The sequence below is a fragment of the Parasteatoda tepidariorum genome, chromosome 10 (assembly GCF_043381705.1).
Source record: "Parasteatoda tepidariorum isolate YZ-2023 chromosome 10, CAS_Ptep_4.0, whole genome shotgun sequence".
NCBI lineage: Eukaryota > Metazoa > Arthropoda > Arachnida > Araneae > Theridiidae > Parasteatoda > Parasteatoda tepidariorum.
In genome coordinates this window covers 40,651,257-40,676,484 of record NC_092213.1, presented here as the reverse complement: position 1 = coordinate 40,676,484, position 25,228 = coordinate 40,651,257, and the positions used below count along the sequence as shown (strand labels likewise).

The 25,228-nt window shown below is 27.7% G+C and overlaps 2 protein-coding genes across 6 annotated transcripts in view; one reads left to right on the top strand and one right to left on the bottom strand.

Moving 5' to 3' along the window:
* Window positions 1-14,594, bottom strand: part of LOC107439932 (NFT-1 protein) — a 32,122-nt gene extending 17,528 nt beyond the window's left edge. The window contains exons 1-7 of one of the 4 annotated variants that reach the window (XM_043053605.2): window positions 14,469-14,594; window positions 13,051-13,139; window positions 10,722-10,851; window positions 8,014-8,169; window positions 6,850-7,056; window positions 3,948-4,058; window positions 1,288-1,389 (exon numbers count right to left, since the gene is read on the bottom strand). In XM_043053605.2, the coding sequence (XP_042909539.1) occupies window positions 1,288-1,389; window positions 3,948-4,058; window positions 6,850-7,056; window positions 8,014-8,169; window positions 10,722-10,851; window positions 13,051-13,139; window positions 14,469-14,471 (798 nt within the window). In that variant the 5' untranslated portion in view covers window positions 14,472-14,594. Of the gene's footprint in view, window positions 1-1,287; window positions 1,390-3,947; window positions 4,059-6,849; window positions 7,057-8,013; window positions 8,170-10,721; window positions 10,871-13,050; window positions 13,140-14,468 lie in introns of all 4 variants that reach the window. The other 3 variants (XM_043053608.2, XM_043053606.2, XM_043053607.2) reach the window with 3 other exon arrangements.
* Window positions 14,595-14,651: 57 nt separating this feature from the next.
* Window positions 14,652-24,465, top strand: LOC107439936 (uncharacterized). Of its 2 annotated transcripts, XM_043053604.2 has the most exons (5): window positions 14,821-15,914; window positions 19,609-19,998; window positions 20,384-20,707; window positions 22,059-22,921; window positions 23,106-24,465. In XM_043053604.2, the coding sequence occupies exons 1-5, from the start codon at window positions 15,077-15,079 to the stop codon at window positions 23,958-23,960; spliced, it is 3,270 nt and encodes a 1,089-aa protein (XP_042909538.1). In that variant the 5' UTR covers window positions 14,821-15,076; the 3' UTR covers window positions 23,961-24,465. The 2 variants fall into 2 exon arrangements, with proteins under 2 accessions (XP_071042815.1, XP_042909538.1); XM_071186714.1 differs by lacking the exon at window positions 19,609-19,998 and having other exon boundaries at window positions 14,652-15,914.
* The last annotated feature ends 763 nt before the right edge of the window (window positions 24,466-25,228 follow it).

Sequence of the window (25,228 nt, the reverse complement as noted above, 5' to 3'; positions counted from 1 at the left end):
AAGATATATATATATATATATATATATATATATATATATATAGGTAGCATAACTAATTTTCTGTAGGCAGAAGTAGAAACGACGACGGTTAAAACTAAACTACACTAGCAATAATAAAAAGGGATATAAAGATAAAAATTACATTTTCAGCAAAACCCAGCAATATTTAGCATGCTATCGAAATTGAAAAAAGTACATATTAAAAACTAGATGTATTTAGATAAAAAAGATGTATATATAAATCACAGATAAGATGTATATATATGTATATATGTATGCCGTTGTATATGTATATTATTTTAGTTTTGAGAAAGCAATGCTTAATATGCAATAAAAGTATGCTTATTGGTAAAAATTGAAAAATTTGGAAAACTAACATTTTTCTTAAGTTGAATCAAAGTTTTTTTTCTTTCATAATGAAAGTATGCAAAAAGAAATGCACCAGAAATTGTAAATTAAGTTGAATTAATAAAATAATTTATAGTACAGAAAGAAAACAAATTAGAATTAGAGAAAAAAAACTAATTTTATTTTAGTTAACTGATTGAATGCAAATTTTACTGAGTAAAAAGAACATGAAAAATTGCATAATTGAACCAGCTTCAAATAAATATACCTATCAATCAAAATAATATTTTGATAATGAATTAAAAAATTAAAAAGCTTTATTTAACTTGTATTTTAAAACAAAAGCTTCCAAATTAAAATTTTGGAGAAAAGTTTTGTTACAAATTTTTCTAGTAACAAAAGCAGTTTTCAAGGAATTAAATAGTGAAATTTTCTAACTTTTGAATAAGGTATTTGATGATATTTTTTTAAAAATTTTTTGTCACCATTTTCTTATACCTTTATCTAAACTCAAGAAAAAATTTAAAAATATAATTTTTAAAGAAGAAACTAAGAATATTTATACAATATCACAAAGAATATTTATAATATTGTATTGGTTTACAATTAATTCTATTAAAAGCAAATTTTTGTTACTAAATATGACGTTATACCTTTCTGACTGAAAAAACTTTGCAAAATTTTTTTGGAACAGCATTCTGTTCAATTTATTTGAAGATTTTTTTTTGTCATTTAAAGGTATATCAATAAGATTTACACTATTTTCTTTGTTGATAGACAGGACAACATTTTCATCTCATTAATTTATTAACTGTATACATGTGTATATATATGCTACTACATGTGTGCTGTAATTACTATGAGCGACAAAAATCTAAAATGTGAATAAATAAATAAATTTGATTAGTTATCAGTTAATAAAACATCGATAAAAGTTACCATTGCATGTCCATATGATGTCCTCTTTGGGTTATGTTTACCTGTTTGAGCAGCAGCAACAACATAACATTGTGATTCAATTGCTCTAGATCTAAGCATTGCCTAAAATTATGAAATACTAATGTTAATAGCAGAATTATTGATGAAAGACAATTAAAAAACAATATTTTTTTTCATGCATTTCTAGCATGTAAAACAAAAAAATAAGTTCATATAACTTTTACTAAGTTTCTATTTTTTGTGCTAAAGAGAGAAACAAACAAAAACTTTTATGTTTTCATTTAAACTGAAAGCAATAAAAGTTTTGTAACAACTGATTAAAAATATTTACATATTTTGAACTCATACAAATTGCGATTGAAAAGTAATAATTTGTAACAATGATTAATACGTATGAAGGAAAAAGGGGGAGAGCGGTTTCTATCCATTTTTCACAAAAATGATGATTGCACCACCATCTGTTGTATTTGGTGGCTTATTAAGTTTTGAGAAACCAATAATGAAAAAAATTGCCTCTTCTTGAGATTTTTAAACAGTGATGGTGGACTATACTGTAGAAAAACCCTTCACATCTGCGCACAAACTCACTCTTTTTCACGATCAGTTCTAATGCACATGAAATATTTTCCGTTTTGGTCTTCATAAATACTGGAGAAATTAAATTATAGTGAGTCAACAAAAAGGCAAAAATAAAACTTAAAATACCTTTAGCTTAAATTATTTATTATTAATTTATTTAAAGAAATGAAATGCAATTAGTGATTATTTACATTTTTTTCCAACAATTACTGTTCTTAATCTCTACAAATATTTAAAAAATTTTGTCTTTGATTATGAATCAGTTTCAATAAAAGAACTTACTATACATTTTTATTATAATTTCAATGTGGCTAAAGGGTATTATAGTTTTGAAAAATTATAAAAAATAATTGTAATATTTGCTTGAAATTTTTCAGATCAAATAGATTAAGTGTTAGCCATATTGCACTCTTAAAAAATTATTTAAACCTAAACATTTAATAAAGCTTGATAAAAATTTCAAGCAACAAGCATGCAATTTGCTATTTTTGCACTTGTTGTAAGCTAAATTTTTGTAGATTTAACCTATTAACTAAGTTTGAGATATGATATGCATGTTTTCTGTAGTACATACAAACACCGATTTCTTAGCTACGTCACTTAAATCTACATATGCAAAATCCAGGGCCGGATTAAGCGTACGCGGGGCCCTAGGTCATTCAAATTTTTGGGGCCCTTAGATTAAATTTTTTTCTTGTATATTTTTTATTTATTCAAATATAAAAGTATTTATATATCTTTTCATTTAAGAAAGCACATTCAAAATTAAAATAAATAATAATAAATTAAATTTTACTTTATTTTATTAAATTAGAACTAAAAAATAATCATAAAATTTTGAAAAAATGTAAAAATCATTGTTTTTCTTAATTTATTTTCAAAAAATCCATTTAAAGGGGGCCCCTAATCATTGGGGGCTCCAGGCCATGCCTAATCCGGCCATGGCAAAATCAAGAAAAAATACTTTATAATTTCCATAAGTTTAGGTAATGCAAAATTTATTCATAAAAGACAGATAGCTGTGTTATGTTTCTTGGGACGCAAAAAAAAAATTAGAACTGTATATAACTGAATATGAACCCATCCTTTTTCTAAGTAGAGATTATGCTTCTTTGAAAATCCAAATCCATAACCCTATTTAAAAAAATAAGATAGTATCTTTGTGGATAAATTTCAACTTTACTTTTGGACTACTAAATTATCTTAGAAATAAAAATCCATTGAAAGTTGAAGAATACGAACCCATCCTTTATTTAAGTCAAGATTATGCTTCTTTGAAAATCCAAATCCATAACCATATTTAAAAAAATAAGATAGTATCTTTGTGGAAAATTTTCAACTTTACTTTTGGACTACCAAATTATCTTAGAAATAAAAATCCATTGAAAGTTGAACAGATTTTTTTTCCATCCTGCTTTTAATTTCACCCTCATTTCTTCTCAATCCTTTTCAATTACCAGTTCAGATTAACATTTTCAGCAGTTCAACTTGTCAAAATGCTTAAGTAAATCCGGCAATAACAATGAGAGCTATCTGAATTTTGCAGCTAACAGTAAACCTTTTTCCGCCTGTTTCTTGCTTTGAATCAGAGTGTTTACCATTTTATGAGGTAAAATGAGTATTAAAAGAAAATCTTATAAAATTTTTTTTTTTATTTCCCATTTTTATTTTGATGTCTTTCCTTTCCAATTGTGATTTTTAGGTGTTTTATTTTCAATTGTTGTTCTATGTATTTCTATGTTTTTGCAATGAGAAGGCACTCAGCTAGCTGTAAGTGTGAATGATTAAGGTTCAAATCTCAGTGGCGGCTTGAAGCCCTCAGCTTTAGATCGATAGGTACTAGTTTGTCTGGGAAGTAAAGGCGGCTTGTGCGCAATGCCAGAGTCATGCTGTTGGTCACAAAATTGTAGAGCTTTAACCTCCGTGACATTCCTGAATTAACTACATAAACAATTTTTGCTCCGACTAGTAAACATCTAAAAATGTTCTTTAGTATCCGATTCACCAGGTATTATTTACATATTAGTTCATTCTAAACAGGTTGAATTTTGTTATTAAAAAATTTAATAATAGTTGCATACTTCCCAATGAGCCATTCCAGTGACTTGAGTAAATGCTGATGGATATGTAAGAATTTCAGCTCCAGATTCAGTCATGGCAAGAGAAAACTCAGGAAATCTGAGATCATAACACTTCAATGTAAAATGTAAGGTAAAATAAATAAATGTATAGCAAAAAAAATAAGTAAAACAAAGTAATTAAAAAATTGTACAACTAGAGATTATCAGTAGAAACTATGGAACAGCGCTTCACTAATATTAAACAGAATGCAACTTAATATTCAGAATTACTAACATTTATAAATCGTATGAAAGTACAGTGTCAGGGGTCTGTCTAGGTTTTTCTGAGAGGTACCTATTTTGTGAAAATTTAGACACAATTTGTGAAAAATTAAAAATTATATTAAAAAATCAACACAAAAGTATGGATTTGTCGTTTCTTAAGGCATACAAAAATAAATTTTAAGAAAAAGTAATTTGTGAAACTATCGTTTTACCTAAAGTTGAATTTGTGAAACTAACGTTTTTCCTAAAGTTGAATTTGTGAAGGTAGCGCTCAACGGTAGTAAATTCGGCCAGGACAGACCCCTGAGTGTGTTTTTTTTGCAAGTGTATTTTCATTTTTATTTAGTAATATAAGATTTAATAAAAAGGATTAAACCGTGGAAGAATCAGTGATTGAACATTCAATGAAAAATCCCTGTAGTATTTGATTGTATAAATTATAATCAAACATTAAAAAATTTTACAACACTTTCTACTTAATATGTGAGGGAAAGGCATTAGCATTTAGCGTTAAATAGCAAACTTTCAAGTGGAAACAAGTATTAAAGAAATAGCAATTACCCATCACATAGTTTCACAGGTACTTTTAAACATCCAAATACACTCTTAATATAAGGGTGCACTTCTAGCACTTTGGCTTCTAGTCCCGAAAAATTTGTAATATCTCTTCGAGACTTCTAAATAAATACTAATAAATAATTTTAATTACAAAGAAATTTTAATTTTAATATTACATTAGAAATAATTAAAGAAACTTGAAACTTTTTATACAAATATAGTTCAAGGATTTATTTTAAAACAAAAGAGTAATTTATGCACAGTTAAAAATGTTGTTCATAAAGTTCAAATCAAGCAACACAACATATTTTCTCTTGTAAAATAAACCTTTTTACAAAGATAAGATAAAAGAATACAATCTATCTAAAATCTTTAATGTCATATTTAATGGCATTCCCACATATTATATTTTGCATGATAGGAAACATGTAGCAATTGAAAGAAAATAAGGTTACATTTGTGCAGATATTATAAAGTAGAAAACAAATAGTTTACAACTTTTTTCTTGGATACTTTATTTGGATACTCTTTTAAAGTAGAAAACAACTGTAAAATATGAATAGATTACTACTTTTCTTTGGATAGTTTAATGAAAAACATATCACCTGGCGAGGGTTAAATTCTTTGCCGCTAAATTTTTTCTATTTGTTTTATTGTATATAAGTTTTGTTATTAATACAGTGTTTTTATCATTATTATAAAACAGCTAAATACAGGGTCTTATACTGGGTAAAAAAAAGTCAAGAATTAGTCAATTGATTTTAAACAGCACTACACAATCGTCCACAAAACAAAAAGCCATATACTGTCATAATTAAAGCAATTAAAATAACTCCAACAATAATTATTATTTGCAAAATTTTGTAGTGACTTTATGTTATAAGATTAACACGTTTTTAGATCTACTCCTCAAAATAAAGACAGTGTTCCCCCTAAGTGTTTTTAGAAGGGCGGCCCATCTTGCCTGTCCGTTGATGCATCCTCTATGCTCTTTTTGAAAAAATAAACCTCCATCCTTCAAAAACATTGTCGTTTTATTCATATTCCATTAAAAAAAATTATTCACTGTTTAAATAACAATTACACACTCATAAAATTATCTGTGTTTAAAGGTCTAATTCTGATTACTATTACAAATATTTTGTAGTATCATTCTCAACAGGTTAAATCTTTACAAGTTCGGGGAGTGGAAGGTATATTAATGAATTTTTAAAGTGATTGTTTGAAATTTTTCAATTAAATACCTCTTTCTCAAATGCACCTTTAAATGCTCATTATCTCATAATTTAAATGATCAATTAATCATGTTTTTTTTTAGTTTTTTTTTTCATAAAATTTGTGCACAGTGATTTTCTTTTAGAATGTCTTTTATTATTTTTTTCATAAACTACAAATTTTTCTCTTATTTTAATAATTAATGAGCATTACTTTTTAAAATACATGCATAAATACTATAAGAAAGTAATATAAAAAATTTTGAGGATCAAATTCAGTTATTACATAATACTTCACATTCGATAAATTATTGCAGTGTTAAGTCAGTGCCCTTTTCTGTGAGGAAGCACCCTGTTTTTTTTTATTCCTAGGAATAACTTCAATGAAGATTAACTATATTACGTGACATCGTATTGTTTTTGATCAATGAATTTGACATTGATCGTCTAACATTGATTTTGTCTATGCTTACTCGAAAAAATTGATCCAAGTTAAGTAATTACAGAAAAAATGTCCGATAGATCCAACTTTTGATTAAATAAAGCTTTAGCTTGCTTATAATCACTGATATTATCTTTCATATAAATGAAAACAAAAGGTGTCTAGTTTAATTCATAACAACAATATCTAATGCTAAAACAATGCTGCAGTGCGAATTTTAAGACACTAGCACAAATGGTTTTGAAGTTATACAAGACACTAGCAGACAATCTCTTTATATTATTATAGATAGTATTTTCTTAATGAAATAATATTTTATAGTCATTAGTCTGAAATACAATTTAAAATTCACCTGTAATTTGTATAAAGTATTGTAAGACATCAATAGATGCTGGCAAAAAATGATTCATTTAAAAAAGGATACAATACCTAGTCCAATTTTTCCAACCGGAGTATCAACAGGAGGAAGAACTTCTTTTCCTGGTATTGTGTAATCAGATTCTTTTAATCTTACACCTCCGGGAACATCAATATCAAAGAGGTGAATCTTACGATAAACAGCAGCAATATCGCCACTGGAATTTATTAAAATATGAGAGTTGTAAACTTTATCCTGATCTACAGAGGATCCCTATGAGATAATAAAACCAGCAAAATATAAATGAATTAGTGAAATAATAGGTGGCATTAATACAGCTTCAAAGCATACCTCCATTCAACATTGTTTTCAGCTTTTAAAAATAAGTATAATATCTGTTTTAAATACCATTTCTGTTCTCAGATTAAAAAATATTTCAATATTTATGAGTCCCGTGGCAGAATCATGGCACGAATAAGCACTTGTGATTTTTTTAAAACCTTCTTTTAAGAATAAAAAAAAAATTCTGCAATGACTGGCTTTAGCTAGAATTTCAGATTGACATTATAAAAAGTAATTTCCAAATAGCAAAAATTTAAAAAAGGTTAATTATACAAATATTTTTTAGAACAGGGGAATATTGCCGATAATAATATAACATGTATTCTTTCATATTTAGATTTAAAAAAAAAATTCTTACATTTATAATTAAAAAAATTATATACTGTTCCATTCTAGTTGTGACGGCTTTGCTTATAAACAAAAAGCACCTTTGTTACTTTAAATTAGTAATATATATATTTGTCACTAATAAAAATATCTTTCAGAAAGGTATTAGTACTAAAGAGAATTGTCACAGAAAGTTAGAAAAATTCTGCCAAAGGGTTTATGAGAAAAAATCAAAACCGCTAGATATAAATAACCGAATTATATCAGGAAAAATTAAAATACGTTTTAATTTTTCCAAAAATATAATTTGAAACATATAACATGGCCTAATGTTGAATGAATTAAAGAATGAGAAAATGTATTAAAGATTAATAAATTAAAGAGTATTATAAAATCATATTAGGATTTTATTTTGATAAATTTTATGAAGACGTAATTTTTTATAGCATTTAAAACTAGATTTACTTAAAAGTCAACAAAAAGCAATATCATTCATGATTGAATTTAGTATTTGACTGAACATCACATACAAAAGCAAATATTATTTAAACTTTTACAAACCTTTTCATGAAATCCACCTAGAGAAAGCCATATTGAATTTTGTGTAGCCAGCTGACGATAGTCAGATATCAATGCACCTTCTAAAGGCTCAGCTAATTGTATAGATTGATTCCTGCTTTCTCCAACATGATCAAAGCATTCTGGGAAAAAGACCATCTGAAACAAGCATATTTTTTTAAGCAACATTGAAAATAAAATTCATACAGAAATTTAGAGTCAATTTACAAAGTTTTTTTTCTCTCGATTTGGTGGTATGGAGATGTCCTAAAAAACATTAACTTTTGAGTTTATTCTATTATGGTTAATCTGTAGGGTTTACAAATGTACAACTTGTAAAAATATGAAGATTATAGAAGGCGGACTTTAAAACACAAAGACACTCTTAAGTAGGGTTCATGTCAGTACAGCGACAATTCTTGTTAAATGTTCTACAAATGTCGAATGGGCGACAAATTTGTTGAATGAAATATGTTTGGAATTTTAGAATAATAATTAAAAATATTTTTTTTGTATCGAATTACGCACAGTTTAAAATTTTTTTTTTATACTAATCTTCTACACTTGGTATGGCATTTGAATGTTTGGTATTCAAGTGGAATAACAGAAAGAGTCTGGTACACAATTTTTTAAATTTAAATGCTGAAATTTCAAATTTACATGTTGTGCTGTGATTTTCATTCATGAACTAACAGTGTAATTGTTTATCAATAAAATAGTATTTTTTGCTCCTTTAGAATTGACTATTTAAAAGTTTATAATTTTTAGATAGTTAATTTTTAACATAATATTTTATCAGTTCTTACTTACTCTGTTTTCCTCCTTTATTTATTTATAGGTATTAGCATTTCAATCTGTATGTTGAATCTATTTACTAATGTTAATTTAGCTCTTTTACACTTAATTTTAATAAATACTAATATTCAGTCATTATGGGCTAATAAACCTATATAGTTATAGGATGTTATAGATGGTAATTAATAATCTTCCACGCGTACCATAATATGAATTATGTAATTGTAAAGTTCGATTCCCCCTCCCCCTCAAGTTTGTCGACCATTTTAAGGTTTTGGACCACTAATTGAATACTTAAGTGCTCCTATTGGGCCAATAAATTATATTATCTCAATAACATAAAACATAATTACATAATCTCAATAAATATTAAAAATTAAATAAAATTTTATTATAAGCCCATAAAATATTTCGAAATTGTCTTCAATAAATTTTCTAAATATTAGTAACATTATAAATGAGAAAAAGGTTTTTATACTAAAACATTTCTAGCAATGGTTAAGAAATTTTAGAAAAAGGATTCTTATTAAGGTACATTAAAAAGTAATCCTAATACATTAAAAACGAATTCTATTAATCAAAATTTGCATCAGCCGAAGAAAGGTTAAACAGAATTAGTCCAATAATTTCATTTTAAAGTTTCTAACTCTAACCCCTTGTGGCAATGCTTAACCTAAAAATTAACAACAGAACATCTTTTTCAGATAGGTAATTTTGAAAATCTATAGCTTTTTTTTTCTTTAAATTTCGGTTCGTATTTCCTTTTTCTTTCTCACTAAATTAATGTATCATAGTACATAGTTTTGATATAAAAATAAATTTGGAGATTCTGTAAAAAATAAAATGTCTTTCCACCCTAAAGCTTAGTCTACTTTTCTATTAGAGATATTTTATTTTAGTTATTAAATTTAAAGAGAAGGAAACAAATTAAAAAAAATAGTTAGTAATGGTCAAAATAATATAATTTAAGCTTAATTTTTTAAAGGGTCCAACCTTTTATTTTAACCATTTTTCCATATTTCTTGTTATTTCTTCCCTCCCCCTAGTTATAAATTGCCACAATTTCACAAACCTTCCCTCCCCTCCAACTGTGTATCATTTGCGGATGGCCCCATAATGCAAATATAATAAGGATAATTATTCTTGACATACATGTCTTAGCTTTAAAATAAAATATTTTTAAAAGAGAGTTGTTATTGTATTTTAAATAGAATTTACAAATTTTGACAACAATGAAAAAAATTATAAAAAGGGGAAGATAAACTTAGATGTAATTCAAATTTTGTTAAATTTTATTTTCATTTATTTATTTATTTCACAATAAGAGCTTCGTAAGTAAATACTAAATGCTGTACTTAAAAAATCCAAATAAGTTTTAAAATAGATATAAATAGTTATAAAAAAACCCCATTTATTTCTTTAAAAAAATCTGCTCTCAAGCATTTGTTTGGAATTTCTAAATTAACTGTGAAACGAGAATACTACGATTTAGGGAGGCCACAGGGGAAAGGAGATATTAATTTCTCAGTTAGTAATACAATTGAAATTACATGCTGAATATGTAAATTTGCATGCAAATCATTACTTTTACTATTTTACATTCTTGAAAATAAAAGTTTATGTTTAACCTTCTTTTGGTCTAGATGGTAGAAAATATTTAGTATCAAATGTTTCAGTCTGTTATAAAATAAATTTGAGTGAGACTTAGAAATAAAAATTAAATTTAAAATGGAAAAATTAGCAATAACGAGGGAAGTTAGACTCTAAGCAAGCAGCAACATAAAAAATCAGGAGATATTAAATTGAGATAAATAAAAAAGAATAGGCAATAGTTAAAGAATAAAAGTTAAAAAATTGAAGCAACAATGATTTAAAATGTAATAATAAATTCACCAGAATTTTTTAATAATTTCTACCTTTGCATGGCGAGCAGCAGCCAAGTTTATAAAATTTTTACAGGTTTCAAAATTTTTCTTTCTATCTGATGTGCAGTTTAATTGACAGACAGCAATTGTTGTTGAATCAGTGGAAGCCATCGAATACAACCTTCAAGGAAGAAAAAACACTGATGTTTTTTTATTTAAATAGTATTTTTAACCATATTCATAACAAAACATTGGATTGTTTCACTTTAACTTTGTTTTTGTTAGAGTAAAGTATGTGCCATAAACTTTTGTTAAGTTGATAATTTAAACTACCAATCTTGCTTTAATTTATAACATTAAAATTGCTATGCATACATTCAATTTATTGCATTTATTCAATTTTTATATTTTAATTTAATTATACTTAAACAATTTCTTTTTAGATGCTTTTAAATCACATTTCAGCTTCAAAGTTTCATCAAAAGTTCTTTTACTTCATTGAAAAAACTGATATCATAGCAAATAAATTATACATTTCAACTATATATTTAGGATAATATACAATTAGAACATGTTACAAAATTATTTTTACTAGCTGTGGTTTAATAATTTTCCTCCTAATTTTTCACACTTGTGTTTGGCATCAAAAAGTCAATATTGACTAGTGATAATAACTAAGTACTTAATCTCTATAAATATTTGGGAATTTGTGTAAGAATTAAAGAACAGAGTGGTTGATGACTCAAAGGGATATTTTTATATATTTGAGTAAATTAGTCTTAAAGTTCAAATGTTGACAATAGGAAGACCGGTTGCACGCTGAGGAGGCAAGCGGGAGCTGAGAGGAATACAGAAAATTTGCTTCCCATAGGTTTCCACTAGAAAGTGCACATTAAGTGCAGAGTTTTTTCCCTCCAACAGGCAAACAACTCCTACGAACCTTTCAAATAGGTTTGACACTATTTTTGCTTCCCGTAAAATCTTGCCTCCTGTTCGTACATGATTTTGCTCAAAATAGGGACGATTCTGAATAGAAATAACAATATAAATGTAATTAACAACATTTCTTATTAATTATTTTAAGCTGAAATTATTAATTAATTACACTTAATTAAGTTTGAATAGGGTCTGTACTAGTTTATGTACTTTCTATTTTCAAAAAAAGTTAAGATATTTTAGTTTCTTCGCAACAAAACTTTCAACTACATTATTAATCAACTAATTAATGACAGTTTTATATAAGTCTTGAACAAAATTAATTATTGGGAGAAAGTGAAACGTGAAAGTTAAAAATTGCTCCCTAGACTAATTTTAAGCGCACAAAATTGCGCTTAATTAATATTACAGGCATAAATTATGTAATCAAAGTTTAAAAGTTCTTTTTTAAAAGTTAGGTTTTCAAGTTTAAAAGTTACCCTTTTAGTGAACTTTGATGACATTTTTGAACATTTTTAATTGATAATGATGATTAATATCTATGTAGAATTTTTCCACTTTGTAACAGCTATCATATTTGCTAATTATGGTGCACATTTTTCAAAGTAAATTGAGTTAGTTACATTAAATAACAACTTTGAAGAACAATTCTGTGCATCTAAATTTTTAAAAAAAAAACTGTTGTGAAGAAATAAGAGTAATCAGTATCAAGAATAAAATATATACAGTTTTTTTCATAAAAAGAAAAGCCGCTTATCTTCATAATAATAATAAGTTTATAAGTTTCATAATAATAGTAAGTATTATAAGTTTTCTTAATTTCTTTAAAATACATCACTAGAAAAAAAAATGTCTTTATCCGATGATGCTAGCTTACACAAATGCCGTTGCTACTGCACATTGCTGAATCTGTGCCTGCATTGAGGAGATGAACTACACTTTTCAATGTTCAGTCATTTTTCAGCTCACCCCCAGAAAACCCTCATGGTCGAGAGGCAAGAGTTAAACTAGTTTTTTTCCCCCTCCTGCTCTCATCCTCACTGTGCGGACGGCCTTATTTTAACCTTCTGCTTCTAAGCATTCATACTCCCGGTATTTTAATTTGTTATCAAAAGACAGGTTTTCTAAGATTACTTGCTAACAGAGAATAGCAAAATGCATGTAAAACATTAATCCATTCTGAAAACATTTAAACATGACATTTTGTACACTCAACTGCTAAGATCTACAATATTTAGTATTAGATAAAAGATTAAATAAGACTGTTCACCGGCTAAGCTTGTAAATAATTCATTTATAGATATATATATATAAAATTATTTATGCAAGTAATCAGTAAAGTTTATCATAAAAAATTGTATCAAACATAGACAAATTAACATATGCACACATGTAAAATTAATCTACAAACTTAGTGTCATTTTAATATCAACAAAATCCTTACCGGGAAAGGAAAACAATCTTAGCTCTAGCTACAGTACGGTCGAAAAATTTTGTACAGCAAAGTATCCTTTTAGCAGATAGTATTAAAGTCTATATAAAAGAAATATAAAGCAATGGAATGAATAATACATAGAAAATGAATAGCAACAAATTTTTTACAATTGTTTATTGGGTAATGAAACTTTCTTTGATGTTTATAATGCTCCCATAAAATTTAAAGAAAGCTTAAAGGCATAAAAGATTAAAAAGCTAAAGTCTGAATATAAGTTAATATAATTTATAAGTGATATTACAAGAGAAATACTCTAATTTTTTTTAAAAAAATAAAGATCTTTATTTGCAACTATTTTCATCTAAAAATTGAAAATAAAAATCATCTTCAGATGCCTTTAAAAATTAAGACTAAATTTTGTTAATCACATTATGTGTGTTTCATAAACACATAATAAAATTATTTTGTTTAAAAGGGGGAAATTATTTGCTGTTGGGCAGTAATTGTAAGTAATTTCAAAAAGAGAATAATAATATAAAGAGGATAAGAGAGGTAAATAAAAGTAATAATAAAAACCTAAGAATTATGAATTTATTTTAGCACTAGATTATTTTTGTGTCTGAAAAGTAACACTTCATTCTGTCATAGATTTCAAACATAATAAAAATCTTTTACTTAATTACAATTAGAAAAAAAATATGTAGAAATCATAACCTCCTTTAATTACTTTGTCAATTATTTTTGTAAAATATAATGTATCTTCACATAATAAAACAACCGTGTTCAAAATTTTTTTTTAGTTTTAAAAGGGTGTTATGAATATTATCAGATTCACTATGAAATAATAATTACATGAATTTTTCCTCCACTTCCATAAAAAAAGAAGAAAAATACTGGAATCATTTGTAACAGAATGATTTTATGTATTGATAAAGAGGACAGATTGATATACAATTGCAATATTGTAAGAGAAATTTTTATCAGGAGGTTGGAAAATCCAACAGCTTATCAAGAATGAAACAAATGCTTTTATAAGTGACAATTATAACATAAAAAAGATACTGACCTTATACAGAATCTATCTCTTTAAATATTTCTGCTACAAGCTTTATCAAAAATAAGAAATAAAGACAGTAACATACATAGTTTATTACTTAAAAACAATGAGTAATGTTGTTCCCAAGTGAGAAATAAAAGAAAATAGATAGAAGCTATGCTTACGCATTAAAACACCTAAAAAGACTTATACATATCTGTTCCAATAATAAACAAGTTTATCTTTTTTATGAGCGAAAGTATAAAAATAAAAAAAATTTAAGTTTCACTTTTTCTTCACAAAAAGTATTTAACTCTCTATTCCAAAAAGCTGAACCTTTATACAACAAGAAAGACAACAACAAAAATAGTTATGATATAGATTTTCTTACCATATCTATTTTTTCGACTTACTGTGAGTTTATATTGAAGAAAATTCCCAGGTCTAAGAGCAAAAAAATAAAATTTTCTCTCATTTCTCTGTTTACAATTTACGCTTCCAGCTGTCTATTTTTGTTATATATCATGACATTTGGTGCTCAATTTGTAAAATTAAAGTAGCATCCTATCACTTATATCGTGTCTTTCATTGGTTATTTATAAGCATTTGTAAGTGATAATCAATAAAAAATTAGAGTTTTATTAAAGTAACGATTTATATCCCTTTAATTGAGTTTTTTATTACTTAGTTGGTTTTAATAAAAAATTTGTTTTTGGTTAGAAGAAATAAGCAGCCGGAAATGTTCAAAAGATGTAAATTGTAAATTCTTGGTAATAAGTGTGTTTTTATTTTGCAAATATAATTTGTGAGACGAATTTGTTTGTACCAATAAATAAATAGTGTTTTGTTAGATTTGAGTTTAAATTTTTTTAAATGCTGAATATATTACATTATTTTTTAATGATTTTAGGTGTACAAAATTGGATTACTAATGTAGTTCAAAAAAGGTCAATTTGAAATATATTACTAACATTTCTTGTTTTTAGCAAATATAGTATTATGGAAGAATTAGAGGCTGTATATTACGTTACATCTGCCTTCGATGGTAATGAAGAAGTAGCTTCTAATTATATAATAGAACAAACTATTGATAGCAATGCAAATGCTAGTAATGAAATTGAGGATGTTTTCATAGAAACTCATGACAGTAGTAATCATGAAGAAATTTCAATGCCCGAAGAAGCCGAGAGCAAAATTTCCGAGTGTGATGCAAACGTGACAAATGAAGAAGATAGTGAGCAAGTAATGATGATGAAGGATGATGGAAGAGTAGTAATTGTTAAAAAAGGAGATGGTGGAAACATGATTCTCCATACTTTTGTTGATGGAGGTGTAATTGAAGATTGTAAGAAAGTTGACGATATTAAAAATGATTGCATTGTGAGTGATTTCCAAACTTCGGAAACAGAAAAACAGTCAAAAATTGGGGACAGTAGTGAAGTATACAATGTTGACAGTTGTAGTCCAGATGAACAACCATCCACTAGTGAAAGTGTAACAACGATAGTACACTTAGATAAAACATCGTCGAAGAAACGGATCATGGCTAAAGTTGTGAAAGGAGTAGAGCATAAAAGATTTATACAGGAAGATGCAGATGATGGTCCTGTTGTGGATAAACTAACATGCAAATACTGTTTGAAAAAATTTACAAAATCTAGTAATAAACAGAGGCATATTAGAGTGGTCCATAAAATGAAGAAGATAACAGGAAATGATATTAAATGCATTGAGTGTGACATTAATTTCAAACATGTTAACAAACTAAGGGAACATTTACAAGGTCAACATGGTTTGGATATGTCAGATCAAATACTTACCTTTCCAAATATGAGTGGTAATTAATTTATTATAATTTTTCAAACAAATGTAATGCATTTCAAGGGATATTTATACATTAGTATCTGTCGGGTATACATTAGTAATCTGTCGGATCAAATACTCACCTTTCCAAATATGGGTGGTAATTAATTTATTATAATTTTTCAAATAAATGTAATGCATTTCAAGGGATATTTATACATTAGTATCTGTCGGGTATACATTAGTAATCTGTCGGATCAAATACTCACATTTCCAAATATGAGTGGTAATTAATTTATTATAATTTTTCAAACAAATGTAATGCATTTCAAATTTATACATTAGTTTTCTGTCGGATCAAATACTCACCTTCCCAAATATGAGTGGTAATTAATTTATTATAATTTTTCAAACAAATGTAATACATTTCAAGGGATATTTATACATTAGTATCTGTCGGGTATATATTAGTAATCTGTCGGATCAAATACTCACCTTTCCAAATATGAGTAGTAATTAATTTATTATAATTTTTCAAACAAATGTAATGCATTTCAAGGGATATTTATACATTAGTATCTGTCGGGTTCACACCAGCAATGAAAAATTTAGTGGTTTAATAAGGCTAATGCTCCTCCAATTCAGGGGCTCTAAATTAAGCCGCCGAGGTGGGTTTAGTGGTTTAGCTAGATATTCATTAAAACTTAATATGGTAGACAAACTTGAGAAAATAAAATCGAACTGTACAATTACATAATTATGTTATGGTACACATCAAAAATTATTAATTGTCACCTATAACACCTTTACATTAATTACGATCATTGTCTCATAATGATAGAAGATTACTATTTATTAAACTAAGTAATAAAAAGCTAAAATAACAGTAAATAAATTAAACATAGAGACTAAATAAATTGGATGAGGAAAACAGAGAAAGAACTAACAAAATATTATATCAAAAATAAAGTTTCTGAAAATTATAAAATTTTTAATAAAGGCAATTCTAGATAAGCAAAAAATATTATTTTCTTGATGACCAGTTATACTGTCAGTATATTGCAAAGAACAGCATATAAGCTTTCAACATTTAAATTTTTTTTCCCCAGGCACATTTAATTCTTCCATTTTAATACCACGTATAGAACAATAAAATTAGTGCAACAAATTTTTTTTCAATTGCACAAAATTCAATTGAAGAACTATTTTTCATGATTATTTTGTAAATTCCAAACATATTTCAAGACAACTAGTTTATCACCTTTGCGTATAATTTTAGTGACATTTTTAGAGCGTTTGGTGACAATTCTCACGATGTTCCTGTACTGTTCTAGTTCTTATCATGGCATGCCCTTCAAATTTGCCAAATTCTGGGATTTCTTCTTTTTTGGTTTCTCTCATGGCACTGCCTGGTTATCAACAAAACTTACTGACCAGGAAGTGCAACATGAACTGCAAGGAATCAGATTCCTTGAAGAACTTTTTTGGCACCAACATCTCATTTATTCTTTGGAAAAACGGATTCCTAGTGAAATTTTTTCTTCTTTTAACTCAGGAATCAGTAGAATCACGATTCCATTAAAGCAGGAATGGACAACCTATGACTCACAATCCAAAACTGGCCCGCAAAATCTGCGATTTCCCCTGAACAATTTTAAATATTAATAAAAATATTTGAAGTATTTTTTTTTGTTCTTTTCGTATTGGAAAAATTTTTTGCTGTATTAGAAAGTTAATTTTTTTTTATTTTTAATTGTTTTTTTACTGGTTATCCTGTTTTTTTTTAAAAAATTTACTTATTGTTTTCGAGCAACTTTGACCTTGATTGCCACAATTTCTTTTTACAGTTTTATTATGGCTATAATTTCAGGGATTGCACACAAATGTAATATTTTGCAAATTTCATAGATTGCAATGTATATACATGTTACTTTCAATTAAGATATAAATGCACCTTAAGTTTATACAATTACAGTTTTATGTTACTTATGTTGGCTCCCAACATAGTATTTTTTCAGTTCCTGATGCCGGCTATCAAGAAAAAGTTTTGCATACCTGCGTTTGGGGTTCTCATTAGAATGACAATGTAAAATCTTTTGGGTCTTATATTTTTCAATGTATTCTTTCATTTTGCACACAAACTAACATTCTATTTTAATATTTAAGAGGAAAAATACCAAACACTAATTTTGAAAAAAAGACAAGACAAAAAAAAGAAACGATTTAATCGAGCAAATAAGATGTACGAAATGAAGGAATATACAGACTGTTTGTTTTAACTCGAATATGAGGTAGCTAATAAAAAATTACCACTATTTAACATTCTTTGAAAATGTGTAAAATATTCAATTGCTAATTCATTTCTTTTCATTATTTTTTAACTTTTGATGTATAAGGATATAAATAGTAAATTATTAAAGAAATGTTCTTTACATATAAAAATATGCAGGTTTAAGAAGCAAAAAAATTTGTATTAATTGGAGTGAAAAACAAAGATTAATATAAAATATTATCCAGTCATTTTATTTCTTTTTATTATTTCTTCTTAATTTTTTTAATATCACTATTAAGAGTAAAAAAATAGATAAAAATAATAAATTATAAAAGAATTACTAAAATTTAGTAAAGATTAAGGAATATTTTATAGATAGGAAGAAATATTTTTTAAATGTAAAATTGTACAGAAGGTATAAAAAAAATTATATTCATTTTAGCATTAAGGAGCTTGGAGAAGCCAAGTAATAAAAAGGATAATTTATTTTAAGACAATATGCTAGGGTGATGATTTACAATTGTTAACGAGAAAGAAAGTATATTTTAGTGTTATAATGAAGAATTTGAAACAGATGCCACCCAAAAGTCTAAAACTTCAATATTTGCTAGTTTTCTACTTTCTACCAAAAGGAAGTTGATCATTCAATATTTTTTTCATGTAGTGCATTTATTTTCTTGCATTAAACTGATCTCATTTCCCTAACTCATGAATCAGTTAATGTATTTAATTAGTTCAGAAATAAAAAAAATTGATTCTGATTGAAAATAGCGCACAATGTTATGCAGATTATTCACAAAATTAGTTCATTCCCGTCTGTTGAATAACACACAAAAAAAGACCACTCTGAATAATTTTTGAACTAATGATCAGATCTTCACGTTCTGAATTATGCTGATTTATTAGTGCAGCGATATTTTGAATTAAGAAATCAGACATAAAAACTTTCTTTTTCTAAATAAACATTTTTTTGTTGTTGTCAGATTTAGATTTTTAACCCCCAAAATATAGGGTCCCAATCTTGGAAATATACTCCCAACATTTGGTCAGGAGTGTGTTCCAAAGTTTGAACCTCTTATTGTTAAATTTGCTTTTTGCAAATATCCTCGCATATTTTTAGTGAATTAAAAATTTTTTGCACACAATTAAAAATTATTAAACTAATGATTCCACTGAGAAAATAATTTTTAGTAAATAATTATTATTTTATTTAATAATAGTCAAAGAAATTTTGAATAATAAGGTGCATAATTTTTTATTTTAAAGAAAGTAATTTGCATGGCTGATACAAAATTTGTGTAAAATCGGTCGAATAGTTCCTGAGAAGTCAAATTTAAGAAAAGTCTAATTTTTCATATGATTCTTAAATATTGTATTATGTTTAAAAGTCATTCATATGTTCCAAATTAATATATTTTTTAATCTTGTTTTTTATTTCATGAATCTATGTTGACAGAGTACAATGTTGACAGTTGTAGTCCAGATGAACAACCATCCACTAGTGAAACTGTAACAACAGTAGTTTGTTTAGATAATACTTCATTGAAGGAACGGGTCATGCTTGTGAAAGGAGTAGAGCATAAAAGTCTTTTACAGGAAGACGCAGATGATGGTCCTGTTGTGGATAAACTAACATGCAAATATTGTTTGAAAATTTTTTCAAAATCTGGGTATACACGGAGGCATCTTAGAGTGGTCCACAAAATGAAGAAGATAACGGGAAATGATATTAAATGCATTGAGTGCGACATTAATTTTAGACATGTTAACAAACTAAGGGAACATTTACAAGGTCAACATAGTTTGGATATGTCAGATCAAATACTTAGCTTTCCGAATATGAGTGGTAATTAATTTATTATAATTTTTCAAACAATGAAAATGTTTGCACACAATTATAAAGATTATTAACCTAATGATTCCATGTAGAAAATAATTTTTAGTAAATGCTTATTATTTTATTTAATAATATTAGAAAAAAATTTTGAATTGTGAGGAATATAATTTTTTAATTTTAAGAATGAAATTTGCTTGGTGAAATACAAAATTTGTGTGAAATCGGTCAAATAATTCCTGAGAAATCAAATTAAAAAAAAAAAGTCTTATTTTTCATATGATTCTGAAATATTGTATTATATTTAAAAGTCATTCATATGTTCCAAATTAATATTTTTTTTAATCTTGTTTTTATTTCATAAATCTAATGTTATAATAATAAATTTTTTTTTCAGCATTTAGGAAATGGAAGTGTGAAATAGAGCGTAAGACTTTATGCTCTTACACATTGAGACATGGTTCTCGGCAAACTCTGAAAGGTCCAAAACTTTTCTACATGTGTCACCGATCTGGTAAATATCTTCCAAAAGTGAGAGAAAACAGACAACGAATGCTCAGAATGGGTGGAACCTGCAAAATGGGAATTGCGTGCACAGCAGCAATATACTGCCAAGAGTGTACAAATGAAGTTCAAGTGCGTTATGTTCCTCATCATTATGGTCACGGTAAAGAAACTTCTTTTGTCCAACTGTCCCCTGCAGAGCAGGCAGCTATTCAAGGTAAGTAAATTACTGACTATTAATTTAAGGTTCCTAGAGATAGCTTTTAATTTTAATTTCCCTAATATCTGTGACAAGTGAACAAATAAGGAACTTCTGCCACAGAAAATTTGCTATTTTTTTTTTAATTGCCACAAGTAGGATTAAGCTTGTAAACAACATAGAATGATATTAAATTTTACTGGTAGCAACAAATACTACTAGTTTTCGCAGATAGCAACAAGTAACATTAGTTTTTAGCTCGCAACTCATAGTTCCAGTCACTCAGTAGTAAGAAATTTTAATACTGTGCTGATAAATCACAGAGCACAAACTTTGTTGTTCGTTTCAGCCCTTCACATCTTAGTCACTGCAAACATGCAAGCCTGGTTGGAAAATTACTCTCAAAACCATGTCTGTAACTTACCATTGAGCAGGAAGAAGAAGGGAAGGCAGGCATCAGCTGATGAAAATTGAGTAGAAAACAAGAGCAAACAAAGTAGTCCAAGTGGCCATAATATCTTTACTCGAAAATAATTAACATAATATCAATGCCGCGAAAAATTGCACGCAATTTTTTTTAGAAAAAAGCAAATTACGAAATATTTAAAAGCTTAGCACTGCAGTCAAGAACTCTGCCATCTAGCAACATGTTTAGCACAGAAGGTACACATAGATAATCTCCATTATAAAGAAAGTGCAACCTCAATGGATTGGCATATTTGATGCCGTCAAACATCACTCATCTAAAAATATTTTAAAAAATTAAATTTTCCTTTTATATTTGTTAATGGTATTTTATGAATTTTTAATTTACATTTTGCATAGTACAGAATAATCACAATTATACAAACCTCTTTTATCTGAATACTTTCATAAGCCAAAATTGATTCCCAACTATTTAATTGTTTGTTTACTTAAAAAAACAAACAAACAACTAGATTTTGTTTTTCACCTCATTTGCACTAGTTTACTGTAATGAATCAGCGATAATAGGCTAATGGGTATGATTCTAATTTTTAAGTTGTGGTTAGCAAAACTAGGTATACTCTTACATTATGAAAGCAATGATTATGCTAGAGTAGTATCTAATACTAGTCTTATAACTGCTACAGATATGTACCATTTTCATTTTATTAATGCTACTTTTTTCACATGCGTGAAACTTAAACAAGTTGGTGTATTTTTCCTTACTAAATTATTCAAAATCGTCATTTTTCTTTAGAATAGGAAAAGCTTTTATTGGTTAAATACTAGTCAGCATAAAGTGGGAAAACAAAGGTGTACAAACTAAAAATTATTTTATAATGCTTGGCTTATTTAAAAGTATCAGTAAATATTAAAATGATAATATGCATTCTGTTGTTTTTAGAAAGTGTATCAAGTGGAGTGCCTTTTGAGAAATTGTTAGATGATATAAAAGACAGTGAGTATAAGGACACTTTTCAATTGCACTTGATGAAGAGAAGAGATATCCGCTGGATCAATTGCGCCTTCAATGCTGAAGAATACAATCCTGGCATAAGTGATGCAGAAAGTGTTGAAAATTGGGTTAAGCGGTGCTGCCAGATGGAAGATTCACCTGTCCTCTTCTACCAGCAGCAGAACATTGGTAGCGATCAGGAGGAATTCATGCTGGTTATAATGACTGAATTTCAAAAACATATCCTTCTGTCAGCTCAAAGAAATGTTGTGTGTTTAGATTCCTTGTACAGACGAAAAGGTGGTCGATTTTATTTAACTGTTCTGTTAGTGATGGATGAATTCGATAATGCATTCCCAGGAGCCTTTTGTATAAGTAATAAGGTTGATAAAGGTATAATTGAGCAGTTTCTGATGTCCATCAAAGAATCTACTGGAAACTTGTCTTTTAAACATTTCATGTCTGACAATGAATCCTTTTTCTACGAGTCTTGGATGAGCGTCATGGAGGATGAACCTCGTTGGCTCTGGAGCATATTTTACATAGACAGTAAAATCAGGACACAGTTAAAAGTATTCAAGGGGAATGTTGCTGGTAGAGCCGAAGTTTACAAAACAATGAGAACATTATTAGAATGTCAAAATGAGAATGTCTTTACGTGTATGTTTAAAAACTTTGTCGAGTCTCTTCAGAAAGACCCTACAGCAAAAAAATTGGGAGATTTCATTCAGAACAAATATGGATCCAACACTGAAATGTGGGCTCTTTGTTATCGTAAAGAAGTGAATTTAAGCACTAACATTCATTTGGAGGTAATGCATCGTACTTTNGAATGTCTTTACGTGTATGTTTAAAAACTTTGTCGAATCTCTTCAGAAAGACCCTACAGCAAAAAAATTGGGAGATTTCATTCAGAACAAATATGGATCCAACACTGAAATGTGGGCTCTTTGTTATCGTAAAGAAGTGAATTTAAGCACTAACATTCATTTGGAGGTAATGCATCGTACTTTTCGTTACTGCTGTAGGGAAGGCAGGAAGAAAAGGCTCGATAAATTTTTATTTGTTGTGTTGAAGCTTGTCAAGTACAAAATGCTCGACCGCATATCAGATATGTTAGATAGTGATAAGTTGAATTTGGCTATCGGAGCAATAAATATGTGCCATACATCAGGATTAGAAATACCAGGAGATCAAATGTCTGCTCTTTCTGAAAAGATCTGGCTTATTAATACAGATAGTGATGAGGAACCTTTGTATGTTACCAAAGAATTAGATAAATGCCCAGAACACTGCAGTCTTCGGTGTGATGAATGTGATATATGTGTGCATCAATATTCATGCACATGTGTTCACAGTATGATTGATGCCAATCTTTGTAGGCATATTCATGCAGTAGTGTGGAAATTTTTAACTCCTCATTTTTCTCCTGCCTCATCACCCTCCCATAGTATGATCCCCATAGATGATGACATGGAAGTTACAGTGAACACTTGTACTGATGTATATTATGGGAGTATTTTGAAAAAAACCCATGAAGTGTTTAGAAAAATCAAAGCAAATAAGTGCAACTTAAATAAAGAGGCTCTCGACTCTATTATGAAAAGGCTCAATGAATGTGTTGATATTTGTGCTGGAAAGAAAGTCGAAGAACCTCCAAAAAAAGTACCTCCACTTCCAGCTGTACCACCTAATACTGTTTATGTTATAAACCCTTACAATAAAAATCCAGCACAGCCTTATATACTACCAAATATATTGCCATCACCTCAACCAATTAATAATTCTTCCCCTGTATCGCAATATGTTATGCTGCTACCCAACAATGGCAGAATACTTCCTAAACTATGAGAGTCATCAATTTGTCTATTTCTACAAAATGAGCTTATGAACTAATGTTTTGTATTGTATGCAGCAGATGATTATATTAGTTATCTAACAAATTGTTATTTTGTACTCTAAAAATTAAGGTTTAAACCTATTGATGTATAATTTGTTATTTTACTTTTTGTTGACTTTTTCATTGGATGACAATATATAAAAGGTAAATAAATGTTATAATAAAAATTGCAAAGATTGAGAAAATAGTTTATATTTATATTTTTAAGTCTTAATGTTGTTTTTTAAATTCAATGTTCTTTGTTACACTGCATAAACTTATGAACTTGTTCATGTATTTCAGTCATCGTAACATTTTTCCTTGTACAAAATTTCCATGCATTTATTTTGTATGTATGCAGCTTATTCTAGGAAATGATTTTAGCTATAAGCTTTATTATTATAATTTACTATAAATTACCTAATAGCTGTGAATAAACATAATAAAAGTTTCTGCGTTTGTGCATGCTTAAAATTTTATTAAAATCGATTACTATGATAACCTGTTCTAGTAGTTAAACCTTTGAGGAATAACTAAACCNGAAAAAAGCACCTTTAAAAGCTTTTAAAAACGAAATCTCCCAAAAAGCACCTTTAAGTACTTTTTACAAATGCTACGCACCCTGAATAATTGTTAATTACTTAAATTACTGAAGTTAACTCTTAATTCAATACACAAAAACACACAATGATCTATGCAGTAGGTTGTTATAGCTTATTTTTTATGTTTATATAATGATTACATCAATCATTCTAAGTTTTGTTATTTAAAAGTCCGATATTGATTTTGCTAAATAAAAATCTGAAATATATGTTACGGACGGGGAGTGTCGATGAAGCTTCAAAGCAGTCTAGGGTTGCGTTTTAAAGCTTTTATTATAACAAAAAAACACTTAAATGACAATAGAAAATAATTAGAGCTGGAACATCTTAATGAGCTCGCTCCCCGTAGCCGTTCAGTGAGTGAATGTAGAGGGAGTCTGCTCAACTACAGGTGGCGCTGCATGGCGTATGCAACACTCTGCCATCCTGACTTAGTCGGTCTTCGACTAATTGCTTTAAAGGTAAATATTAAACATCACAACAAAAAGAAAATATTGACGACATAAATATTTTGACAATTGAATTGAAATATAAAACAGTAAATTAATGAAAATTTAAATCTAAACTAATTCTAAATATATTCAATTTTAATATAATATATAGTTGATTAAGTAAAAATGCACTTTTCAAAATTATTA

Excerpts from the sequence above, each read along its gene's own strand:
- LOC107439936 (XM_043053604.2), top strand. The coding sequence starts at position 15,077 with ATGGAAGAATTAGAGGCTGTATATTACGTTACATCTGCCTTCGATGGT. Across the intron at positions 20,708-22,058 it reads AGAGCAGGCAGCTATTCAAG|AAAGTGTATCAAGTGGAGTG; the intron begins GTAAGTAAATTA and ends TGTTGTTTTTAG. Across the intron at positions 22,922-23,105 it reads GCACTAACATTCATTTGGAG|GTAATGCATCGTACTTTTCG; the intron begins GTAATGCATCGT and ends ATTCATTTGGAG.